Source organism: Mauremys mutica, chromosome 1, assembly GCF_020497125.1.
Source record: "Mauremys mutica isolate MM-2020 ecotype Southern chromosome 1, ASM2049712v1, whole genome shotgun sequence".
Taxonomy (NCBI): Eukaryota; Metazoa; Chordata; order Testudines; family Geoemydidae; genus Mauremys; species Mauremys mutica.
This window is the reverse complement of record NC_059072.1, coordinates 162,674,390-162,699,760: the sequence shown is the minus strand read 5'-3', so window position 1 is coordinate 162,699,760 and position 25,371 is coordinate 162,674,390. Positions and strand designations below refer to the sequence as shown.

General features: G+C 46.0%; 1 protein-coding gene and 1 long non-coding RNA gene across 2 annotated transcripts; one reads left to right on the top strand and one right to left on the bottom strand.

The window, feature by feature from the left end:
• Positions 1–9,231, top strand: LOC123352164 (cell surface glycoprotein CD200 receptor 1-A-like). The gene is made up of 5 exons (XM_044991989.1): positions 1–88; positions 1,884–2,198; positions 4,061–4,300; positions 5,617–5,630; positions 8,310–9,231. The coding sequence occupies exons 1-5, from the start codon at positions 1–3 to the stop codon at positions 8,436–8,438; spliced, it is 786 nt and encodes a 261-aa protein (XP_044847924.1). The 3' UTR covers positions 8,439–9,231.
• Positions 9,232–20,434: 11,203 nt separating this feature from the next.
• On the bottom strand, positions 20,435–25,255 carry LOC123366944. Its single transcript, XR_006578231.1, has 4 exons — positions 25,191–25,255; positions 23,997–24,105; positions 23,122–23,248; positions 20,435–21,896 (listed from the first exon to the last, which is right to left on the bottom strand). It is a non-coding gene; the product is annotated as an uncharacterized LOC123366944 (long non-coding RNA).
• Positions 25,256–25,371: the final 116 nt, after the last annotated feature.

The following is a 25,371-nucleotide window of genomic DNA, read 5'->3' as shown; positions in this document are numbered from 1 at the left end:
ATGAAAGCAAAAGCTGATATGAATTGTGTTGGGAAGATTTTTTGTGCATTCGTTCTGCTCACCATCACTGTGGCCATGGTACCAATGGGTAAGTTGGACTTCTCTTTGGGACCAAGCAGCTGCTATGGATAGAGGCAAGGGGAATGTGCTAGGATGTTTCCTTCACATAACTGCTGGAACTATCAGTGCTGCTTTAATTAAAGGACACAGCTGATTATGTATTGCTACTGGCATGTTAGACCTGCTCTTCACCCACTACATCTGCCTGTGATCACCAGGCCTGTTGTCGCCAGATGACCCATTTTTAAAGGGACAGTCCCATATTTAAGCCCTCCTGCAGGTGTCCTGACTTTTTCTTTAAAACGGGCAAATTGTCCCATATTTTCTGTCTCTCCACCTCGCTCTCCCCCATCAGTACTGGTGGGTCCTGCTGCTGGCCAGATCCCTGCTTGCCAGCTGCCCACCCACCAGCAGTGAGTGGGGGGTCCACTGGCTGACCATGGGGGTGGGTGTGCAAGGCCGGCGGTGGGGCAAAGCTGCAGCAAGCAGGGCCAGCCACTCCCTGAGCTGGTCTGTCAGCGCAGCCCTCACTGTGTGCAGGCTCTCAGCCAGCAGGGTCCCCGCCCCCATCCCATTTCTGGCCAGCACTGGCTGCACGCTGCAGTAACTCTAAAAGGAGATGGGGGGAGGGGAGTTCCCTATTTGTTCTCAGCAATCGCAGCACAAATTTGCTCAGCTTAGCAGTCATAGGATTTTTCTAACTGCCAGCTCCACAAATTTCACCTGGGATCTGAAAATACAGCTGGGTTCTTTGTTCCTCTTCCTCCACCATCGATAGTAAAGGCTATTTCACTGGAACTTAACTGAGAGTTTTGTCAATGCTTGGTAAGGCAGAATAGACCCCAGCTCACTCTCCTGTGTCTGTGTGGGATTTGCAGGCCTAACAGGAGTAGAAACTAATTCTTGTCAGAGAAGTGAGCAGATAAATATCAAATACAAACATTCAAATTTGGTTCTCAATAACATCAATGTAAATCTGGCATAACGCCACTAAAATTAAAGGACCTAATTCAGATTTACTCCACTGTAGTAGGGCAGAATTTAGCCTCGGCGGGGGGGGGGGGGGAGTAAAGGAAGAAAGATATGTTGAATAGAAACTATTTTCAAAATTTGACTGTTTTTCCAGGATAACTGCATCTACACTAAGGCTTACACTGGCACAGCTACATTGGTAAAAAATAATCACACCACTGTCTGACATAGCTACCCCAGTATAAGTTTTATTTGTAGACCAATCCTTAGCATACAGCTCCTGCAAGGATTTTATGATTCTGCTGAGTTCCAGGATGGCAGCTTAACTCCCATTGTGGATGGAGCAGCAGAAAGTGGCTCAGAAATGTCTAACTTTTCCTGATTTGTGCTTACATCCAGGGCAGTACAGAACAGGCACACTGCTAATGTTACTCCTCCCCATCATTCATTTGTTTCATGATTGCTGCCAAAGCAAAAAGAAGAAAAAAAGAAAGTTACCCCAGGAGCTCCTTCAGTATGGCTGTGTCTTTCATCTCAGTCGGGCTCCACGCCGCAGTAATGTCTTTATACTGAAACTTGTCAGTGACTGCAGTAGGGAGGAGGTTTTGTGGAGTATGGGAGCAGAGAGGTTAATCCTATGGACTGGTGGCAAAACCAAATGTCAGGTTATCGGTCACCATTTAAAGCTATGGATACAAGGAGATGGGTCTAGTATCTGCAGAGGTGGGAGCTCACTATGGAATATTATATAATACTAGAGATGTTACCCCCCAGTGAAACAGGGCTCTAACCCTATAATGACATTCTGGGTGACCTCTTGAAGTGTCCTTCTCTTCCTACATCTTTTCTAGATAACATCAGAGTGTCTAAAATAGCTGGTTCCAACGTTAATCTGACCTGTGGTGACGTTTCAAGGGCGTATCTGGTATCAGTAGTATGGAAGATAAGACCAAGGACTGGAAATTACTGCTCACTGGCATACAGAGCTGATCTGAACAAGACAGACAGAACAAACTGCAGTGAGAGAATGGATTGGAAATCTAGCCCTGAAACTGATCCTGCACTTCAAATACGGCAAGTGACAGTCACAGACGAGGGATGTTATATCTGTGAAGCTGTAACTAGTGCTGGAAATTTGCATCAAACCTACAATCTGACTGTATTAGGTAAGTAACAGGTTCTGACGTTCTTAATTGTCTACACGATCAGATTCATACCTGACACATAAACCTCCCCTCCTCGGAGAATGCTGAGAATAAAGGATCAGAGAAGTCCAAAAACTAAGGAGTTCAGGATGTCTGCTGGGTTAATCCCCTTATGTGAATTCATTCTGGTCTCTCCTCACATCCAACTTCTTTCCATTCTGGTCCTGCTTTCCCCCCACAAACCTATCCCCTGGTTTCTATGACTGGACAGGTTGGCCATGAGCTATTTTTCTAGCTGATGTTAACATCAATCTTTGGCTATTTGGTAGAGGGGCTTCTGTACAAACACCCCCAGCCCAAGCCATCCCCCATGAAACTGCTCTTCAAAGGTTAATTTGGGCCCAGATCCTGACAAGTATTTAGATTCCCAACTTCCACTGATTTCAATGGCTGTTAGGAGCCTGATACCTTTGAGGATCTGGGCCTTAGGGCTTGTGAGAAATTCCAGCATGACAGTTCTGGAGACTGAAATCCTCTCTCCACAGAACATGTACAGCGAACAAGTCAATGCACCTTAATCCCTACTTAGTGAGGCCACTTTTAGGAATAACGATGGCTCAGTCCCCGCATGTTCAATTGTTCTTTGGTCTCTCTTCTGGGACTGGATGCCCATTGGCGAGTGCGAACTAAGTCCGTTAGCACCAGGACTGAGGTCAGCTTGGTTCACTACAGCGGATAGTAATGACTTTCAATTACTGCAAACCTGATCTGGTTTAGAACAGATGAGCTACAAGTAAAAGGCTAATGGAGCCTATTACCAACCCCCTGGGACATCCAGTTCTTCCTATGTTACCCTGTAACATTTTCTGCCATAAAGAGGCTATTTGCTAGGAACATCATTAGTGCATTATCTTGTGCACACCAAAGGAGGATGACTGTGGTGACCCACCTGACACGAGGGCAGTGACTAGATCAGATACTGACAGTTGCCCAGATAATTTTGGGAAGACTACATTAAATGATATAACCATAAGAATTTACTACTGCAAAATTAACTAAAACAGAGGGGAAGAGAGAGGCAAAGACACACCAAGGATAAGAAATATGCACATACCCCTGTGTTAACTACTACCGGAGATCAGCAGCAGATGACACAAAATGTAGATCAGGATCCAGAGCTGAACTTTGTGGATACGGGGTTTTGGATTCACACCCATTTCGACACACCATCCCTGAGAAAACTCACAGGAGTGGGTGAGATTGTTAGGAGTCATGACACGAGACAATGCCGTGGAACCTGGGTGATAGATGAGCTCCTGGTCCCAGCCATTCACTTTGTGGGGTTGAGCTGGGAAACTTGGTCAGTCAAAACAGTTGAAGGAAAGGGCCTATGGAATGCACCTTTGCTTATTGCGGTTCCCAGCCTTCCTCCTCTCGCTGTTTTTCCTAGTTCCCACTTCAGCCCTCAACATTCTCTGGTTCTGAAGTGATACAGGTTCTTTTCTTTTGTTTATGTTCCAACTTGACAGCAGAGGGTGTATGAGAGCTTATATGTCTCAAACTGAACCCGGATAAACTGCCATGTGAGGAGAGGGTACTTCATTTCCCCAAAGCCGTGTCTCAGGATATTATCTATGGTAGTCCAAATGGTACACCTAAGGTTTTCATTCACCCTCTCATCCAAGGGGTACCCCTATTTCAAGAGCTGTAAGGACTCCGGGTTATCTATTTTGCTGTAGCAGATGTTTGCTATTTATTGCAATACTGTCTTCACTCCCATTCTCCTCTTTCTGCTATGTTCTTCTGGTGTAGGAATGAGGAAAGTTACCATCCCATGTGCAGCCAACTAACTTCAACTCTTTCCCCTTTCTCCTGTCCTGCAGTCCCTCCTGAAGTGACCTTGACCTGTGACAGCAATGGGACCGCTGTGTGCAAGGCAGCTGAAGGGAAACCAGGTGCACAGGTCTCTTGGGACCCAAATGGAGATCCCAGGACTGAGCTTGAAAATCACACAGATGGGACAGTGACTGTGCTCAGTACATACAGCTCCAAAGAGACTAGTATAACCTGTTTGGTCTCTCATCCAGCTTGGAATATGACCCAATCCAAGGAATGCCCACCAGGTAACAGAACACATTGCTTTTCTCTAGTTAGTCTTCATTCATAACTGATAAACTATGTGCTCCTCTGTTCACCAGCTCCAAAAAATATTAGTGAGACTGGTTAGGGTGTGGCAGGGACCTTGCAAATTCAGCTCACCATTCCAGGTTGCTTCAGAAAATGTCTAGAGAGGGAAATCTATAAAAGCTGGAGAAAGACTGAAGTGGGGCCTTTTTCTTTTCTTCTTTCCATACAAATGTCTAACCTGGGGGATTGGGTCAGTTAGGGGACTGTTCAATGGCCATGAAGCCTTTCACGGTGACATCACCAGGTCACATTTGACCCAGTTGGTAGCGACCAAGAGTCAGTGACTTGAGTCTTCATGACCCAGATCATGATATCACTTAAGTATCCTTCTCCCTCCCTGGAGGTGCCCCCTCTAGGTCAGGGTTGTGGTACTTTATTGGGAGTGGGAAGGCATTGATGGGACCTGAGTCACAATTGTCACTTGCTTGTATGGACAAGACGTTCAACTGAAAGAAAAGCATAAATAAAAATTTTTTGGGATGCAAATACAAATCCTGCCACCGGGACTGTGAAAGGAGATGGGGAGGAGAGCACATGCTAGTGTCTGGACACCTGAAAAAGGGTAACAGTCTCGTAATCTGAACAGCAAATGGCTGTTATCTGGACTGTTTTATTTATTCTCCTTGCTCTTTTGCTTTGAAGTCATATAAGAGATAGCTTGAATGGTGACAAGTATTGGGGTAGCCGTGGTAGTCTGTACCCACAAAAACAACAAGGAGTCCAGTGGCACCTTAACAGATTTATTTGGGCATAAGCTTTCGTAGGTAAAAAACTCACTTCTTCAGATGCATGCTGTGGGGTTTTTACCCACGAAAGCTTATGCCCAAATAAATCTGTTAGTCTTTAAGGTGCCACCAGTCTCCTCATTTTTCTTGAATGGTGAGATACGCAGAGTCCTTTAGAACAACATGATCTAGTAGTTATAGTGCATGATTGGCCATTGGGAGATATAGGTTCCATTTGCAGATTGAAATCTCCAGGCATGACCTTTGACAAACTATTTAATCTCTTTGCCTCAGTTTTCCCTTCTCACAGGCAGGCTGTGAGGTATAATTAATGTTTAAAGCACCTTGTGATCCTAAGGTGGACACGATAAAGGAATTGATCAGTGAGGAAATATAACTGAAATGGTGATTCTCCCTATTTAGAAAATCATAATTCTCTCTTATTAGACATGTTTCTTCAGTGTTTCGCCATCTGTGCTGGTCTCCTGGGCATCTTCTTCATTCTGGTTTTCATTTTCTTCTGTAAGCTCCACTGTGGCAGGTATGTATGATATGTCACTAAGGAATAAGTTTGTCTAGAGCTGAGAGGAAACTTAAGGTGTTATTTGATATCAGATCAGATGACATCCAAGCATCTCTGATTCTGTCACAGTCACACAGGATGTGGCCTGATGTGGCACAAAGAGGCACAATATATCTAAGTGAATGATACACTGGTGGAGGAGGTGGCAATGGGACACAGAAGATGCCACCTCCTGACTCCAGGGAAGCTTCCTGTCAGTACGGAGAGCTGGCAAAGTAAAAGTTGTTCTCTACGTACTACGGAATCTCTGAATCTGCTTCTTTGAGCCAGCATCTACCAAACAGATGTCACCAACCTCTGGAGGACAGAGCACGACTGTCCTGTCAGAAGGTTAATAAAGCTGAATCAAGCAGCAGAATCTTTATTCCTTTGTTGTGTGAGGGACGCTGCTGGCTGGAGCTGCACTTCAGTTCCATCAGACCTTGCTTAAACGAGTCGGAAGGATGCAGTTCCAGGGTAAAACAGCAGGGAGCATTGTATTTAAATATAGACAATTTGTAACTGGGACCTTCTTTCCTGGTGTCGGTGGTATTCCAGGAGAACCCCTCACTCAGCTCCTCTCCCCCCTAGTCCAAGCTCCAACTGCTTAGCCTCATGTCCTCCTCCCCCCTCAGAAGGGGATTAGTTCATATAGAGTAAGGCCTGGTCTACACTGGGGGAGGGGTCGAACTAAGGTACGCAACTTGTTGAACTACCTTAGTTCGAACTACTTACCCGTCCTCACGGCGCGGGATCGAAGTCCGCGGCTCCCCTGTCGACTCCACCACTGCCGTTCGCAGTGGTGGAGTTCCGGAGTCGACGGGAGCGCGTTCGGAGTTCGATATATCGCGTCTAGATGAGAAGTCGATTGCTACCCGCCGATCCGATCCAGCGGGTAGTATGGACGTACCCTAAGACTTACTCAGGGCAAAACTCTTATCCCTCCAGAGGATCTTGTCTCCGCTATTCTGCTCTCTCAATGGGTTTGGGGCTCCCACAGGCAGGAGTAGGGACTTCACAAACGTAGAGTCAGGAGATCAAAACATCAGAGTCTAGAGCCACCCAGGGAAGGATCTGAGAGATGACATTTAGCCTCCTTCTTGATGACTTGAGGAAGAAGGGGTTCATCAGTTGTGGATTACAGACTCTCTCAATAGCAGGATCCTTGTGCTCCAAGATGTGCGGTCTTAGTGGCCCAGCCTAACACTGAAGGTAGAATTTGTTATACTTTTTTCTGTCTTTTTTTCTTATTTTTCCTTCCACAGAATTTGTTGTTAACCCAAAATCTCTGAGACTGCTCCCACACACAACGTGCAGGTAAGTAAGAGGATGTAAGTCAAGATGTCACTAAATCTGAGATGTGCTGCCAAAGTAACTGGGAACAGTTTTATATATTAAGGGAAGCTTTGGGCTCTCCCTGCTTTTTGCAGGTGCAATTGTTCCACAAACTGTTGCTTGACAAAAGCAGGACAGAGTCCATCTGCACTCCGAATACCAAGATTCGGACTTGTAACATGTGCTGTAGTGCACTGCCACAGTCAAGACTCAAACTCAAAAAGCAGCAGCTCTGACAATTCCCCCTGATCATGCCAGGAAAATCTGTGCTGAGTATAGCTGTGATATACCTAGTGGTTTTACAGCAAAGTGGCTGGGGGACGGAGTTGTTTTGAAATTTTTTCTTATTGCTCTAAATGAGAAGCAACAGATCTGTAATGTACATACCATTTAAGGCGCCGTTATGGCCAGAGCAGTGTAAAGAGTCCTTAGTGAAACTGAGAGTCAGACCCACACTTTAACAATAGTTAACTCTGATGTGATCAAATCATGTTCCAGTACAGGCGAGCTGACTAAGGAAAGGAGAGGGAAGACGGGTCAGTGGTTAGAGTGCTAGCCACGGGCTCGAGTGAGCTAAGGTCAATTCCTTCATCTACCACACACTTCCTGTGGTGACTTTGAGCAAGTCACTTAGGCTCAGATTTGTAAAGGTATTGAGGCATTTCTGCCCTCAGCATTGCAACATTTAACTGACTGAGGAGCCCAAGTCTCATTTTCAAAAGGTGTTTGGGCATTTAGGAGCCTAAATACGATTGATTGTTTTTTGCTGCCACATCATGAAATCCTCATTAGCATAGATTGGAACTTAACTTTATTTTGCAGCTTTAGCCTGGTTTATTATTATTGATTACGGATTTGCAATAGAACCTCTAGGCACCAACTGAGATCATGGCCCCAATTTGCTCAGTATTGTACAAAGACACAGTGAGAGGCCGTCCCCAAAGATCTTATAGTCCAAATAGGTAAGAGAGACAGAGCACTGATGAGAAAACAGAGGTGAAGTAAACGTCTCCAGTTCACTCAGCAGGTCAGTGACAGAACCAGGCATCGATCCCGGTTTTGAGCCCCACTCCATTCTGCTGGGCACTAGACCATGCTGCCCTTGATGGCTCTATCTGTAAGGCAGAGCTGCCATCAGCTGTTTCCACAGCATCAGCCTGTGATAATTCAGATACCCGTGGAGCCCTGCTCCCTGCGTTTCCGACATTTAGGGGAGGGGAAACATGTTGTTGCTCAGGTCACACTTTCTCAGAGTCCAGAAATAACTTTATTTCCAAACGAATCCAGTCCCGGTGCTCACAGTTATGGCCTTTGATTTACTAGGACAGTAATGAGCAGCAGGAGTTGGAGCCCTACGCCAGCTACGTGCAGAAGGAAAACGTGATCTACAACACAGTGTATGAAGTAACAGTGAGTGAAGACCTCGCACCAGGGCTCCAGTCAGCAACGTGAGAATCCAGCTGGGCCCGACTCACCACCTGTGTGAAGAAGGGGAACAGGTTGCAGGGAAGATTGATGATACTGGATTCCTTCCAGAAGAGGATCTCCATCACCAAACACTTTCCTCATGGGATTCTGGGAAGGAAGAATCTGCATAGCCACTGGGTGCCTCCAAACATATCTGCCTGCTGATCAATTCCTCTCATTTCCTCTTTCCCTTTTTGTCTCCCCATCTCCCCATCCTGGGAACTGACTAGCACTGTGAAGAATGGAGTGACCTGCTGCCATCAGTTTCACCATGGACAGCTCTTGTGCTCACAGATCCCCACTGGCTGCCCTGACTTCAGCAATCCAAACATCTGACATTTGCTTTTAGGCATTAGTTCCGTGCCACTTTGGGAGGGGGAGGAGGAGGGAAACAGCCACTGACCAACTGCAAGTCTACTGTAATAGTAAGGGCATTGGTCAATAGAGGATAGATCAGCTGGGATGAGAGATCAACAGAGTGTCTCCTTATCCATCCAATCCTGAGAAGCAGCACTATCTGTTGAGGACGTCCATTGGGTAGGAAGATGGTTCACAGACAAGCTGAATAACTGGTCAGATCTCCCATTGAACACAAAATGTTTTCTATAGTCTGTACTTACAAGTCATTCTCAGGAGTTTTCCACTGGTGGAATCTCCTCCTTCAGGGAGCACAGGCATTAACATACTCCATTACTCTGTTTCTAACAGTGGCCAATGCCAAATGTTTCAGAAAAAAGAAGCAAAACATTGATAATGCCTCTACTGGGATTGTGCAATAATGGACCAAGCCAGGGTAATTTCCTCCTGACCTCAGCTGGTACTTGGTTTGTCTTGAAACATAAGGCTTGCTGGCCCTTGTAATATTTATTTTAGTTAATGTTAATTGCAGAGGGTGGTTTCTATCATATGCTGAAACCTTTCCTTGAATCTTATTAAGCTATTTTGTCTAACGAGTTTATGCATTTCAAACGTGTTATCTTTTAATTTAATCAAAGGGCCTCTTGTCCATGTGTTTTGGACAGAGGTAAATAGACAAGGCAGATGTCTTCTCTACCAGCATTTCTCAACTTTGTTGGGTGGGTGAGCCCTTATTTGAAGTCAAAAAATGTCATGACTTCCTTGCTTTACTTTAACAGTAGGAGTAAAAAAATGTATTAATGCTAACCCTGTATGATCTTTTTCGTGTACTTATTGAGAGGTTGACAGAGGTCACCTGACCTTGAAGGGTAACAGTGTGCTGGCCATGGGGCGTGGGGCAGATTTTCTTTCCTTTAGACTGTAATACAATTTTCAACATCTCATGATCCCCTGATAGCCTTTTGTGACCCTCTTGGTTGAGAGAAACACGGCTCTCTATTGGCCTCCTTTCTAAGCTGCTGTAAATAGCCCTAGACACAAACCTTTCCTCCTATGGAAGAGTTACCCCACTCCTCAATCTCCTAAACACACCTGTTGCCCTTCTCCATTTCCAATATGTCCTTTTTGCATGGAGGTGGCCAGAGCTGGACACTGAATTCAAGGTGAGGAAGTACCTTGGGCTTGGAATTTCCCAGGAACCGAACAGAGTTTAGCACCCAATTCCCAATGGATTGTAATGGGACATGGCCACCAAACTCCTCTGGGCTTCTTTGAAAGTCCCAGTCATCTCACAAGTGACATTCTCATAATGATCACTGTTGCTGTCTTAATATAGCCAGAGATTCATTCCTTTTTTGCCCACCCCTGGGTGTGGAACAGTCACCCTCACTGCATTGTCAACAAGACTGATTTTCCCGCCTTGAGAGTAAAGCTGTTGTAGATCAGAGCCCAGCAGTGTATAGCAGATTGCCTCTTTCAGTGTACACTATCTTGCATGTGTCTATATTGTGTTCCATCTGCCAGACTGTTGCCCAGTTACCTAGTTTTGTTAGGCCTTTCTGGAGTTATTCATATGCCTTCATGTCCTTGACTAAGTCAATTTAATTTTTTCCAGGCCCAGTCTCTTGCTGCTGTTAAATAGTCTGCTTTTTTCTCACTCTTTCTGGCTCTAGGTCACGTAGACTATCCCTTCTTTGCACAAAAGACACATCTCCCACAGCACCAGAGAGCTTAGGTCATGGACTCCCACAGGCTGCTTCTGCAGAAGGCAGCACTTTGCATACTGACTAGGGGGCTAACCACTTCCCTCTGGGCCTCATGATGTGTTAGCCAGCACAGCAACTTGTCCCCACTCTGTAGAGCTAGATAGGAATGCTGCCCTGTAGCTGCATGATTGTTTAACCCACGCCAGGACTTAGCCAGACCTTGTATGGTAAATTGTACAGCGCAGGCTCTCATCCTTCCTCTGTGACCTGGAGAGCCAAGACGCTTGACTGTCCACATGTGAGTTAAGCACCTTTACTACACACAAGTCCTCTCTTTTCTCTGATGGGAAGAACATCACCAGTTTGGGGTGGAGTTTCTCCCTGCTCTCTTCCTCCGTCACTAGTGCACCCATGCACATTCCTTTCCTTGCAATTCAGTGCCACTGGGCTGAAGCCATCCTCCAAGCAAGCAGGGGTGCTACATTTAATTCTGCTCAGTTCACTGTTACTTAGTGGCTAAGCCACGTGGGCTTCCTAAACCAGCTCAGATGTTACAGAGTCACAAAAGGAGACATTGCCCCCAATGGAGCTGCTCCAAGAAACAACTGTTCATGGTTTACAAAGCATTTTTCAATGCAATATTTACGTTTGTTTAATTTAAGTCATACCTATTACTGTTGTATTAGATCAGTGGTTTTCAACCTTTTTTCATTTGCAGACCCCTAAAACTTTCCAGTGGAGATGCAAACCTCTTTGGAAATTCAATCTGTGGTCTATAGACCCCTACCATAGAAATCTTGGACTGAAAACTGACTGAACAGAATTCAACTATAAATGTTGCACGTGCTCGGTGCAGCATTTGACACAGTGTGAACTGTGGGCTTCTATGGTAACGACAATTCCAGGTTTTGACCTGTAGCTAGGGTAGTCACATACTTTTGATCGGTCAGAAAAACAGAATGCCTTTGCTGGGATCTGAAACTTTATTTTCATAGTTACCTTTCGCTGACCCTCTAGACATAGTCTGCGGATTACCAGGGGTCCGTGAACCACAGGCTGAAAACTCCTGCGTTAGATATTGCCACCTCCATGATTGCTCTTGACATTTTACATCCATCATCCTCGTTCTAAGCCAGAGGCTGGTACTACACTTCCAGGTTATTTAGGCTGGTGTCCCAATATCATTTCTGTACACAGGCTACCTCTTGGTGCTCGCCACCCAGAAAATATCCTTTGATAGAGTCTATGAAGTCCTGTCATACCCAGTACCACAAAGAGTCAGTGTAATGCACTAGGTTGGGAGACAAGACATGGGGTGAAATCTTGACACCATCCCCCACCCCCCGGGGTGTTTTGCCATTGACTTCAATGGAGCCAGGATTTCACCCATGAATTTTATTCCTAGCTCTATCGTTGACTTGCTGTATGACCTGCAATGAGTCTCAAGGCTGGTGTACCTCATTTTGGCTTGAACCCTGCTGTTATTGAAGTCAATGGCAAAACTCATGTTGACTACAAGGGAAGCAGGATCAAGCCCTTTAACCCCCATCACACTGACATACAAAATGGGGATAATATCTAGCTTGGTAAAGTACTGAGCTCCTAAGACACAAGATGCTATATTAAAGTCACACACTTTAAGTACCATTATTCTTTATTAATATTCTTGTAGTGTCTACTAAGGGCCCTGGTAGCTTTCTTAGCAACCTAATCCATTTTTCCTGAATTTAGTTATTTTCAGGACTTACAATACAATTAATTTCATCCCACCAGCTTTCAGAAGTGACAAATGTCTATCGGGGTTCTCAACCTTTTTCGTTCTGAGGCCCTCCGTCCCCACCAACATGGTATGAAAACTCCATAGCCCACCTGTGCCACAAGAATTTGTTCTCTGCATATATGGCCAGGGCTGGCATTAGGCAGTAGCCAGCAGGGCAATTGCCTGGGGCCCCACACCATAGCTACATTGCTCAGGCTTCGGGTGCAGCCCTGGGGGTTTCAGCCCCATGCAGTGGGGCTTCAGCTTTCTGCCTTGGACCCCAGTGAGTCTAACGCTGGCCCTGCTTGGTGTTATCTCTGAAACCTGCTCACAGCCCACCATGGGGCCCCAGACTCCTGGTTGAGAACCAGTGGTCTAGATTGTCCCCCAAGGTCACCTATTCACTCTTAGGGTATGTCTACACTACGGGATTATTCCGATTTTACAGAAACCGTTTTTTAAAAACAGATTGTATAAAGTCGAGTGCACGCGGCCACAATAAGCACATTAATTCGGCGGTGTGCGTCCATGTACTGAGGCTAGCGTTGATTTCCGGAGCGTTGCACTGTGGGTAGCTATCCCACAGTTCCCGCAGTCTCCCCCGCCCATTGGAATTCTGGGTTGAGATCCCAATGCATGATGGGGCAAAAACAGTGTCGCAGGTGATTCTGGGTAAATGTCGTCACTCAATCCTTCCTCTGTGAAAGCAACGGCAGACAATCATTTAGCACCCTTTTTCCCTGGATTGTCCTGGCAGACGCCATAGCATGGCAACCATGGAGCCCATTTAGCCTTTTGTCACTGTCACCGTATGTGTACTGGATGCTGCTGACAGACGCAGTACTGCAGTGCTACACAGCAGCATTCATTTGCCTTTGCAAGGAAGCAGAGACGGTTACCAGCCCTGTTGCACCGTCTCCTGCTTTGGAAATTGGCGATGACGGTTGCCAGTCCTATTGTACCGTCTGCTGCTGTCACGGGTGTTCCTGGCTGGTCTCGCTGAGGTCGGCCAGGGGTGCATGAACAAAAATGGGAATGACTCCCCAGGTCATTCCCTTCTTTATGTTTTGTCTAAAAATAGAGTCAGTCCTGCCTAGAATATGGGGCAAGTCTACTAGAGAACCAGAGAGCACAGCCGCTCTGGGTCAGAGCCCCAGATATCTCACAGAAATGATGAGCTGCATGCCATTCTAGGGGGAGCCCCTGCAACAACCCCACTCATTGCTTCCCTCCTCCCACAGCCCTCCTGGGCTACCATGGCAGTGTCCCCACATTTGTGTGATGAAGTAATAAAGAATGCAGGAATAAGAAACACTGACTTTTTAGTGAGATAAAATGAGGGGGAGGCAACCTCCAGCTGCTATGATATTCCAGGCAGGACAGAATCTCCATTACTCAATAAAGGGTGGAGGGGAGAGGAGCACAGCCTCCCGCTGCTATGATAGTCCAGGCAGTACAGAATCTTCATTAGACATGAAGCGGGGGGGGGGGGGGGAGAGGAGCTCAGCCTCCAGCTGCTATGATGAGGATGGTTACCAAGCCTTTTGCACCGTCTGCCTCTCCAGGAGACAAAGCTTAAAGAAGAGAATGACCGGGAGTCATTCCCATTTTTGCCCAGGCGCCCCCGGCCGACCTCACCGAGGACAGCCAAGAGCACTCACGGGATGATGATGACGGTTTTCAAGCCTTTTGTACCGTCTGCCATCGGGAAGGGAAGGGGAGAGGATGCTGCTGTTCAGCGCCGCAGCACCGTGTCTACCAGCAGCATGCAGTAGACATATGGTGACATTGAAAAAAGGCGAGAAACGATTTTTTTCCCTTTTCTTTCACGGGGTGGGAGGGGGGGTAAATTGACTACATATACCCTGAACCACCTGGGACAATGTTTTTGACCCTTCAGGCATTGGGAACTCAGCCAAGAATGGAAATGCTTTTCGGAGACTGCGGGGACTGGGGGATAGCTGGAGTCCTCAGTCCCCCCTCCCTCCCTCCAGGAGCGTCCATTTGATTCTTTGGCTTTCCGTTACGCTTGTCACGCAGCAGTGCGCTGAGTCCCTGCTATGGCGTCTGTCTATCATAGCCTGGAGATTTTTTCAAATGCTTTGGCATTTCGTCTTCTGGAACGGAGCTCTGATAGAACAGATTTGTCTCCCTATAAAGCGATCAGATCCAGTATCTCCCTTACAGTCCATGCTGATCAGCGCTCCATGCTGGGCAAACAGGAAATGAAATTCAAAAGTTCGCGGGCCTTTTCCTGTCTACCTGGCCAGTCCATCCGAGTTCAGATTGCTGTCCAGAGCGGTCACAATGGTGCACTGTGGGATAGCGCCCGGAGGCCAATACCGTCGAATTGCGGCCACACTAACCCTAATCCGACATGGCAATACCAATTTCAGCGCTAATCCCCTTATCTGTACTCCTTCCTGACATCGGTATTAAGAGCCCTTTATATCGAAATAAAGGGCTTCGTTGTGTGGACGTGTGCAGGGTTAATTCGGTTTAACGCTGCTAAATTCGGTATAAACACGTAGTGTAGACCAGGCCTTATCGCCTGCTCCTCACGTTCTCATTTGTAATTATACTGCTGTCCCTAGAAGATTGCATGGTCTGATTTAACTGTTCTGCAGCACAGACCAGCTTGACTCCAGGTATTAATTTAAATAATTCCAACCTCCTCCCTACCCCTCACCAAAATTTAGATTTATATTGCTAGCATAGAGACTAGAGTTAGGGGGAAATCTTCCGTGACTATTCACTTCCATAAAGCTGAGTTTAATACAAAAGCACTGGTGCCCCCTGTATTCTCACTTTGCATAAATATTCTAGGAAATGAGTTTGTTGACAGGAATGTTTAGAGAAATAGCAAAGATTAGAGTGAATTCATGAAAACCAGTTTGAATTTTTAAAGTCTGAATATGCACAGCAGGAACATAAATCTGAGGGCATGCCTACACTTACCATGGATTGATGCTGCAGCGATCGATCCACTGGGGGTCGATTTAGCGGGTCTAGTGAAGACCCGCTAAATAGACCACAGATTGCCCTCCCGTCAACTCTGGTACTCCACCCGAACGAGATGGAGAAGGTAAAGTCGACAGGAGAGTGTCTCCTGTTGACCCAGTGTGGCATAGACACTGCAGTAAATTGACCTAAGCTACGCTGATTCCAGCTATGTTATTCTCGTAGCTGGAATTGCGTAACTTAGGTCGACTTAACCCCGTAGTGTAGACCTGCCCTAAGAGTTCTGTTTAAGCAGTAAGGAAAGAGAAGTAACTCTATATGATGTGTTCAATCGTAATGAAAAAGAGCGAATGCTAAGTACTCACATAAACAGCCCATGCAATCTAGACTAAGAATGATTCTCAGAAAGTATTTGGCGAAGAATTTTGAATAGTGAATTAATTTAAGACAAACCTTTACTGCCAAGGCCCTATATGGCCTATTTCTCATTCACTATTGAGAGGTCAACTCTTGCCTCCACTCGGCCCATGATCCCAGTCTCCATCATGCACTTGTTAAATTTTCAAAGAAGCATCTTCCTGCTTTCTCTCCTTCTGCCCCTCACACTTGGGAGAAACTCCCCATAAACATCTGCAAAACTAACTCATTATCCTCCTTCAAAGACACCTTGAAGAGTCTCCTTTGCCTTAATGCCTATGTAGGAGGATAGGGAACCACGGAAGATTTTGTTACGGCCTAGCTTAGGCAGATCCGCTTTCTCAGCCTCCGGTTATTGTAGGACATGGCATGCTAGTTTCAACCTGCCGTAACCGGCTGGAATTGCTGCGTGGCAAGCCCCTAAGCTGTTGCCCAAGGGGGCGGCCCCGGAGGGTGGAGAGTTCCTATTGCATTATGTATGAGCTGGTTTGCTGCTGTTTGTATAAATATGAGCATGCTTTGTGTTTGCTTTTGGACTCCGTACCAAGCCGAGCTCCAGGGCGCTGGGTTACCCACCTCCGTGACAGCAACGCTTGGAGTCCCCGTTGCGGATGTGTCACTTTACCTTCATTAAAGCCAATAACTCACAGTGTGTGTGGGCCTCGTTCTTACAGAGCACCCTGGGAGGGCCGGGGCCTCCCTGGAACGCAACAGCCTATAAAAAACTTGACAAGGGTTAGGCAGCTGGTATGCGGAGATAACTGCCTATCATATTGACCAGTATTGTCTCATTATTTTCCTGTAGTGCCCCTTCTGTCCGTATCCATCTGTTATCTTGTCTTGTACTGAGATTGTAGGCTCTTTGGGGAAGGGATAGTCTTTTTGTTCTGTGTTGGTACAGTGCCCAGCGCACTGGGGTCCTGATCCATTCTCATGGCTCCTTGGCACCACAGTAATACAAATAAATAATAAGATGCTCACACATAATTCACAAACAGAACAAGAGGTTAACTTTCTTGAGTACGTTATTCAGTACAAGTTATTCCATTTGCTCCAGTAGAGAATGGCCTTTCTGAACCTGATCTCCCTTGCCTAAAAGGTTCCTTGCTACCTAATGAAAATAAACACTGCTGCACTAGAAATTGAGACTCTGCAGTGGCCTCTGTCCAGCATGCATTGTGCATGGATCCAAGATCATTTCATATGCTTTGGAAAGCTATGTTTTTCCATACACAAAAAGCAACGTTCAGTCAGAATGACTGAGCAGGGCAACTCATTCCATAGCACCTTGCTGATGCCAACAATGTGTCCTGCCTGCCTGTAAAGAGTTTATCCCTCTTGTTCTGTGTATCAGTCACACTCTCCCCACTTTGTATTCTCACTGACTTCCTGGTCACCATGGAGCTCATATCATCTTAAATGCCCAGGCAGCTGTGAGACATGAGCCTACAAGGAAAGACCAGCAGGGAAGGGAAAAGAACCAGTTCAAGTGCCCACAAAAAACTTCAAGTCTTCTGTGAGCAGTAAAGGTGCACCAGCTACTGAGCTGGTGAGGGAAAAACGGCTGAACCTCGAGATCCAGAAGTCTGGGGCTGTGCCCAAAGTCAGCCCAGAAAAGGAAGGAGAAGATGTGTGCCTAGTTCTCCCAGTGCGTGTATATAAACCCCGGTGCCTGATTATAAGCAGGTTAGTCCCAGCAGTGCAAGTAGGGCGGTCTGATCCTGTATGCCATACCACCAAGATGTTTATAGCTGGTACGCCGTACCAGAACGACACACTGGGTGGCCGGCACCTCCTTCCTCTGGCGCAGCTGTACTGCATCACCCCCAGCCCTGCCACGCAGGGTCTCCTCCATCTATACAGCAGCGCCGCCAGAGGACAGGGCTGGGCTGAGGGTGGTACAGCCGCCTGTTGGCCCCACATTCTGCTCCTTTCCCTGCTGCGGTTCCCAGGAGAGACTGTTGCTGTACACTTACAGACGGAGGAGACCCTGCGTGGAAGGACTGGGGTGGTAGAGCCGTGTCGGAGGAGCTGCGGGCACAGGGCTGTCCAGCAGTCCCACATTCTGCTCCTTTCGCCAGCGCAGTGGGAGGAGGACAGAGCCCCCCCCCCCGCGGATAAGGGGGGGTGGATCATGGGGAGGGGAGGGGACGGGGAGAGCGTTGGGGCCCTGGGATGTAAGAAATGTATTCCGCTTGCAGCACTGGTACAGGCAGGACTAGAAACCAGAACGGCCTCCAGGGAAACGAGGGAAGATTACATTTGAAACTTCAGAGGATTCAAATGTACAAAAAGTTTCAGAAAAAGTGTAAGCCCCTTCTTCCCATCACTCCTCTCAAAAAACCTTTAGCCCTCCTTATAAACCAGAAAGAAGCAGAAAGAAGAATATGAGCACAATTTTAAAAAGAAAATCCTCTGCAGGTCTCCTTTAAGAGTATGCTTTCTTTTGTAAATTGGCTTTAACTTTAAAATGAAAATACTACAGTCTACACTTATACAGCGGGTTTCATCCTGAAGGATTCCAAATGAAAATACTACAGTCTTACACTTATACTACAATGCAATCATCTCTGAGGCTGAATATAGCAGCTGTACAAAACTGCTCAGCAATTTAACCGTTTTATGACAGAAAGTGAAGAATAGTAACATCAAATCAAAATTGTGGGGTGGAATTTGGCTGGGCAAGATGCCATTAACCCTGTGTTTGAATTGAGGCAGGAAACTGGCGAGAACACCCTTACAAAGAATGACATATACCCCTTACAGGTATTAAGTTTTATGTTCATTAATAATTGCTGAAAGACATCACTTACAGCAACAGAACTAATGTCCCAGCGTTGTGCTGACATGAGGGAAATGTAACATCTATTAAACAACAGCACTTTCTGCAGCACACTGGGTTTTCTTTCAAGGTCTCCCATCCAAATGCTGATCAGGTCCAGCCCTGCTTTAGCATGGAAGATGAGCTCACATGCTGATGCTAATGAGGTAAATGAGGCTGAGCTGCTAACATTCCCAAGGCTGAAAATCTACAAGTACTGCCACGTGTATGCAATGAGCATGGAGAGGCTCTTCAAAACAGAAATAAAGCAACATACTGACTAGGGAACTCTGTTGTAGGGAGTCAGTGTTTGCTACATCACGGTCTTCAATTATTTGGCTCCAGTTACAGCAAAATATTTTGTCTTATAAAAAGCTTCATCGTGTACCTTGGAATGGGAAAACCACAGAATCACGTACAGATCTTCTATTTGAGAAGGAGGAGATAGAGCTAATATCTTGGCTTAAGAAGCTGCAATAAAGACGACCAATTGAAATAGGAAGAGTTCTTAAAGAGCAATCCAGAAAGAAATCTCTTCTCCCTTTGCTCCCTTCGCTCCCCACAAAAAATAAAATAAAATTGAAAAATAATCAAGAAATGGGCAACAGCCATATCGGGGCTGAAGGGAAGAGAGAATATTTGCAACATTTTCCATTGTCGCTTTTCAATTTATAATCAGATTCCATTAGCCTTAGTCCTCCTATTAAGGGAGCAAATCTCAAATCACATACCGGACGGTGCTTAATTTCTTTTAATGGTAGAGGATCGTATTCCCCTGTACCATGGCAAGGGATTAAAAGAAACCATGCCAGATAAGAGGTGAATGTGAAACCAGATGTTGATGGCAATCTTTTTTTTTTTTCTTCTCAGATTTCCATCTAAAACATTCCTACTTTGGTAGTCCACCCAGAGGACTATGAAATCATAGTAAACATGCTGTCCAATTCTGACCTCTGCAGGACAGCAGAGCAAATGTAAGACTTGCTAATAGCAGCTGTTCTTATGAAAATTGTTTTGCCTTTTGGGTTGTCATCAGCCCCTAGATGGGCTGTGAAAATAGATTCCGCCTGGGAGCTTTTGCTATTGTTTTGCTGATACCAGCTTTTTAATGATGTGAAATTTTGTTGTGGGGAAACAGGGTGATCTGAGGTTTTGATGAGCTTCCTTTCAGCAGAATGAAGATATGGCTCAAAGGGACTGGTAACAGGAGACAGTGCTCTTCACCCCAACCATGTGCCTTAAAGGCACCCATCAATTGGAACTGATTGACGGTTGCTGGTTACTTTATTATTATTTTTAATCGTTTTTATTATCGTAATGCCTAGGGACCATCCCAGAATGGGGCCCCACTGTGCTAACAATCTAAATAGACATGATGGACACAAGGGAGGAGTAGAACATAATTACCATTTGGTGGCAGCTTGGTGGCTATGTAAAGCTAGAGGGATTTTAGCCTGTGTATGAAAACCTGGGAAAGCCAAGGCACCTTGTGCCTTAAGAATCTGTCAGCCTGTTTATCGCTCAGGGTGAGAATTTGCTAATGTGTTAAGCTCAGTTTGCGGGTTTCGTTTATTTATAAAGGTAATCTGCTTTGATCTATTTGCTATCACTTATAACGGGGTGGCCAACGCGTGGCTCCAGAGTTCAGAAGTTAATATGCGGCTCCTTGTATAAGCACTGACTCCGGGGCTGGAGCTACAGGCACCAACTTTCCAATGTGCCGGGGGGTGCTCACTGCTCAACCTCTGGCTCTGGCTCAGGCCCTACCCCCACTCCACACCTTCCCGCCCCCTCCCCTGAGCCTGCCATGCCCTCACTTCTCCCCCAACCCCAGAGCCTCCTGCATGCCACAAAACAGCTGATTGGGAGGTGTGGGGAGGCGCTGATCAGCGGGGCTGCTGGTGGGTGGGAAGCTCTGGGAGGGGAGGGAGGGTGCTGATGTGGAGGCTGCTGATGTATTACTGTAGCTCTTTGGAAATGTACTTTGGTAAATTCTGGCTCCTTCTCAGGCTCAGGTTGGCCACCCCTGACTTATAATCTATCTTTTGTAGTTAATAAACTTGTTGTTGTTTCGTCTAAAGGCAGTATGTGGAAATTATAACTTGGGGGAGAAAGTTGTTGCATCTCTCTCTCCACATTGAGGGAGGAGCGAATTTTATGACCTTACGATGTACAGTTGCTCCCTGTGCAGCACAAGATGGTATAATTTTGGGTTTACGCTCCAGAGCGGGGTGCGTGCCTTAGCAACTGGGAAGTGCCTTAACTGAGCCTTCTCATGCAGAGCTGATCTCAGCATGTGTGTGTGAAGCTGCAGCTGGGTGTGTCCCTATCTGTGTGTATGCTGGTGACAGAGCAAGCTTGGAGAGCTTGGCAACTTATCACAGCCCCACAATGTGAAAGGGAGCCCAGCTGAGTGGGTCAGGCAGGCTCAGCAGTACCCCAGTGCCACGTGGCACCAAAGGGGCTTGGAGTGGGGGGGGGGGGGAGAAAAGAGGGAAACCTGTCTCAAGTACAACCTATCTGAAATCACTGAGAAATGACAAAACCCACTGTGTCATTTAACAGGGATTTCACCAATTCTGGAAGAAATCCACACTGTGATTAGTCAGGCATAGGTGCATTGAAAAGAGAAACTTAAGTAGGTTAGATGCAAGGCATTGATTGTGTGAAAAAGCAAATATATTCTTCAGAATATTTCCCTGCAATATCAGAAACCCAAACATCACAGCATTACACTAGTGCATGAGAACCAGAAAGTAAAACAGAGTCATCTAGTTTCACTGTCTATGATAAAAGAAGGGCAAAAGATAGAATAGATGTGGTGAAAGTAAGTTATTTCAGCTTTCATAGTTTTGGCCTTACCAGTAATAAAGATATACTTTAGTCCAACAAATTATTGAGCTCAATACAGGGGTAGCTGGGTGAAATTTTATCACTTGTGTTACACAGGAAGTTGAATTAGATAACCTAATGCTCATTTCTGGCCTTAAAAACGAAGTATCTGTAACTCTGAAGTCATACAGAGAAACGAATGTTTTAAGCTATGATATTTAGCCTGAAGATGCCCTTGTACAAGCTTCAAGCATTTTCTAGGGTCTCTTGAACACTGCAGCCTAGCAATAGCTAGAACCTACACCAGCAAATGGAGCCAATTCAAACGCTTAAAGGGGGAAGAAAATGTTGAGGTTGAAATACTAGAAGACAGCAGGATACCCCTAAGGGAACAAAGTAAAAAACAACCAGAGGCTGAGCGGAGTCAGACAGTCATGGAGTCTGAGAGTTGCAGTGACCTGGTGGCAATGCCTTCATTGAAAGGATTTGGTACCTTGTATACCAACAGGGCACCTGGGTTCCATTGCAGGGTTTGACACGAGAACCAGTGCCTTGTTCAGACACCAGAGCCTGGATTCAACAGTGGGGACCTTCAAAAAAAAGATAAAGTGTTACCAATTTTTTGTTGTTTTCAGAATTTTTTTATCCGAATCTTTATCCTGATTCTGTCCCTTTGAGCATAAGGGTGTCCACTTTATACAATCTCTGATCAGCTCTGGTACATACCCAAGTTCTTTAAAGACTTTTGGGATCTCTTCTTCAATTTTAGAATCAGGAAGTTCATAAGAAGAGCACAAAAAAGCATATATAAAAGCAAAAATCCTGAAAAAGTTCTTAGTAGATGGAGTTTGGAGAGATTTCACAGACATATGCTGGGCATAGCCATTCTCCACAAGAAATGAAGAAAGGCAGAAGACACAAAGATTAATACAGACTAGTAATCAGATATTGACCAAAGTGAGGTCAACGTCAGCATTTATCTTGAGGAACACTAAATTTTCATTTCTCCTATAAGAAATCAATACATACATTGATCATTATATTTTGAATGTGTTTTAAATTGAAAATACCAAGAACTCTCCCTTGTTACAGCCACACATTTTGGGAAGAATCCAACATTCAGATGGGGGAGATAGAGAGGCTCTGAAAAAATATATTCATGTCGGATGAGCAAGTGAACAAACTGAGATTTGTATATGCTCTCTGTTAAGTATACAACAATGATAATTGTAGCATTGTTGTCCTCAGAAGGTAAACAACTCATTGAAAAAGTGACTGATTGAACAGAAGTTCTTTGTGCCAGCACTTCTGATGTCTCAACAGTATCTGCAATATCTAAATTTTCAGTTAAAAAACAAACACGAAATCATATGGCATTATTCTTGCCCTTCTAGGTGCTAACCTTCCAAATGTGACTCAATCCCATGCTGCTTTACTAAAGTGCAGGAGAGAGATGCAAACTGGCCCTATTCATCTCTACACAGTGTTAATTCTCAGGTCTAATTATGGCAATTTTAATATCAACTGTTCATTTTAGCCAAAATACTCAGCTATTTTGGGATTGCGGGCATAACCTGATTAGAGCACTACCACTTTCCTCCCCAATCTGAAACCTGCTTATCACATGGCTTTTCCACCCAATCACAAGCTATCCCAGTTGTATCTTCTGTGTATCACATGTACAATCCTAATGCTATAAGAGAACCAATTTATTGCCAAAGATGACAGCATCCCATGTTTGCAGTTAGAATACAACATCGTTATAAGTAGATGCGGCAGACACTGATGGAACAGTGGGTGGGAACCCAGCTATACCTCGCAGAGCTGTCGGGTGCACTGCTGGATGTAAGCCTTGTCATGAAGTGGCCTGGGATCCTTTAACTTTTCTGTACCAGCAAAAAAGCCCCATGGAGTCTTTTGTGACACTCCAGAAACACTTGTCCTGAAACCAAACAGAGAAGTTTAAACTGTTTTGGATCACGTGCTGTGTGCTTTTAGCATTTACAGAACACCCAGAATCACACTGGATAGGATATCAAAGTGTACAAGAACTATAAAATCCTCATGCTTCAAAGCATAAACCAACCATCCAATGAAGGCAGTTAAGAAAAAACTGCCCCACAGGCAGGTTATTCCACAACTGTCCATTACAGGGATTCATACATATTCCTCTGAAGCATCTCAGACCTGCTACAGTGATCTCATACAGGATAGCAATCTTCCTATGCACTTACATGATTCTCATTAACATAGCATTTGTGCACAATTCCTAGGTGCCTACTCTAATCTAATGAATGAAAACATCTAATAAAAAAAAGAGCCTTTGAGGAAAAAAACAAATCTTTTAGGTCTTCTTTATATGTCAAAACAGCAAAAAAGGACAGTGTTCTGTTAAGTGAAGTCACTGTGGTGTTCTTGTTTCCATGAACCTGCCTACACAAGTGGAATTTACAGGAGGTACTACCAGTGCCACTCATCTGAAACAATGTTAGCTTTAGGCCAGGTCTACACTAGAAATTTACATCAGTATCACTAAGACACTCAGAGGTGTGATTAGATGTGAACTAGACATCCAGGTGCCATTTATCATAACAGTGAATCTCTTCACACCAAGGCCACAACAAATAATCACAACCCTCCTCCTCTCAGTTACATCAGCATAAGTGTGCTTAGCTATCAGCAGCACATACCTTGCTTCAGGTGTATGTGGACCAGCTCTACTTGCGTCCTGAACTCTAATGGGCAGCAGGCCGGCCATTGCTACCACTGGAAGATGAGCTCCGTTTCATCTTGTTTAAGCTGCAAGACAAAAGACTGTCAGCCAAAAAATGCACAAAAGAAAAACTGGAAATATTGATCTTACAGGCCAGACAGAACAGCTGTTGGAGAACCCAGCCAGAGCATGAAGACAGGCCAGAAATGGGGGAGGGAGCAGCTCAGAGGGGACTAAAAAAGTCCCCCATATTAATTAGTCAAAGTGATACAAGCTATGAAAGTGAGATCTTGGAAGAGTATTGCCATTTTCATAATGTAATAAAAATACTGTAATGATAAATAATAAATAGCGTGTAATAAGCATGTCATAACAAATCTTATATTTCCAAGATCACTGCTTTTATAATTTATACTCAGGTAAAGGAGAAAACCCCTGGCAATATTCATTTTTAGGAGGGACTTGACATTTTAGTGAAAGGGGTTCACAGGTTGTTAAAGTTTGGGAACCACTGACCTGGGCAGGTGTCCCACGGTAGCCCGCAGCCCAGGATGGGATAGGAGCCAGCTTGTACTGCAAGCACCTCAGTGCAGTCTAGGGGCAGAGTTAAGAGTCTGGTCTCCATATCCCCCTCCCCCGCCCTTAAAGAGAGCAGAAGATAAGCTCCAGGGACCGGGGTATCTTGTCTGTGCCCCAGCTGAAGGTCTGCACCGGGGGAGCCCCTGAGCGAGGCAGGTCCCTTGCTAGAGCTGCTGGTGCCCATGGCAGAAGCTCTCCGACAGAGACAGAGAGACTAGGGGGATCTGTCTACCTGGATATTTATCCCCTCTAGCCTCTGGGCACCCAGCACAGCTGGGGGTAGGCGGGACGGGGCTGTGCTTCCCTCAGAGGCGGCTCTAGGTATTTTGCCGCCCCAAGCACGGCAGGCAGGCTGCCTTCGGGGGCTTGCTTGTGGGAGGTCCCCGGTCCCGCGGATTCGGTGGCAGCCTGCGGGAGGTCCACCGAAACCGCAGGACCAGCGGACCCTCCTCAGGCATGAGGCAAGCCACTGAAGGTAACCTGCCTGCCACCCTCACGGCAACCGGCAGAGCACCCCACGCCGCTTGCCGCCCCAGGCACACGCTCCCGGTGCTGGTGCCTGGAGCCGCCCCGGCTCCACTGCTGAACACACCAGGGCAGCAGAGCGCTGGGTCCTTCTTCCTCCCCGCGTGGGGCGCGTGGGGGGGGGCAGCAGCCTGGGCTCGCCGCGTGGCTCCTTCCCCGCCCGCCTCAGGCAGGAGCAGCAGCGACGCGAACACACCAGAGCGCGGGGGAAGGGGCGGGGCATTTGAAGCAGCGGGGGCGGGGCCTGG

Coding starts and splice junctions, on each gene's coding strand:
- LOC123352164 (XM_044991989.1), top strand. CDS start 1: ATGAAAGCAAAAGCTGATATGAATTGTGTTGGGAAGATTTTTTGTGCA. Junction 89..1,883: donor TGTGGCCATGGTACCAATGG/GTAAGTTGGACT, acceptor CATCTTTTCTAG/ATAACATCAGAGTGTCTAAA. Junction 2,199..4,060: donor CTACAATCTGACTGTATTAG/GTAAGTAACAGG, acceptor CCTGTCCTGCAG/TCCCTCCTGAAGTGACCTTG.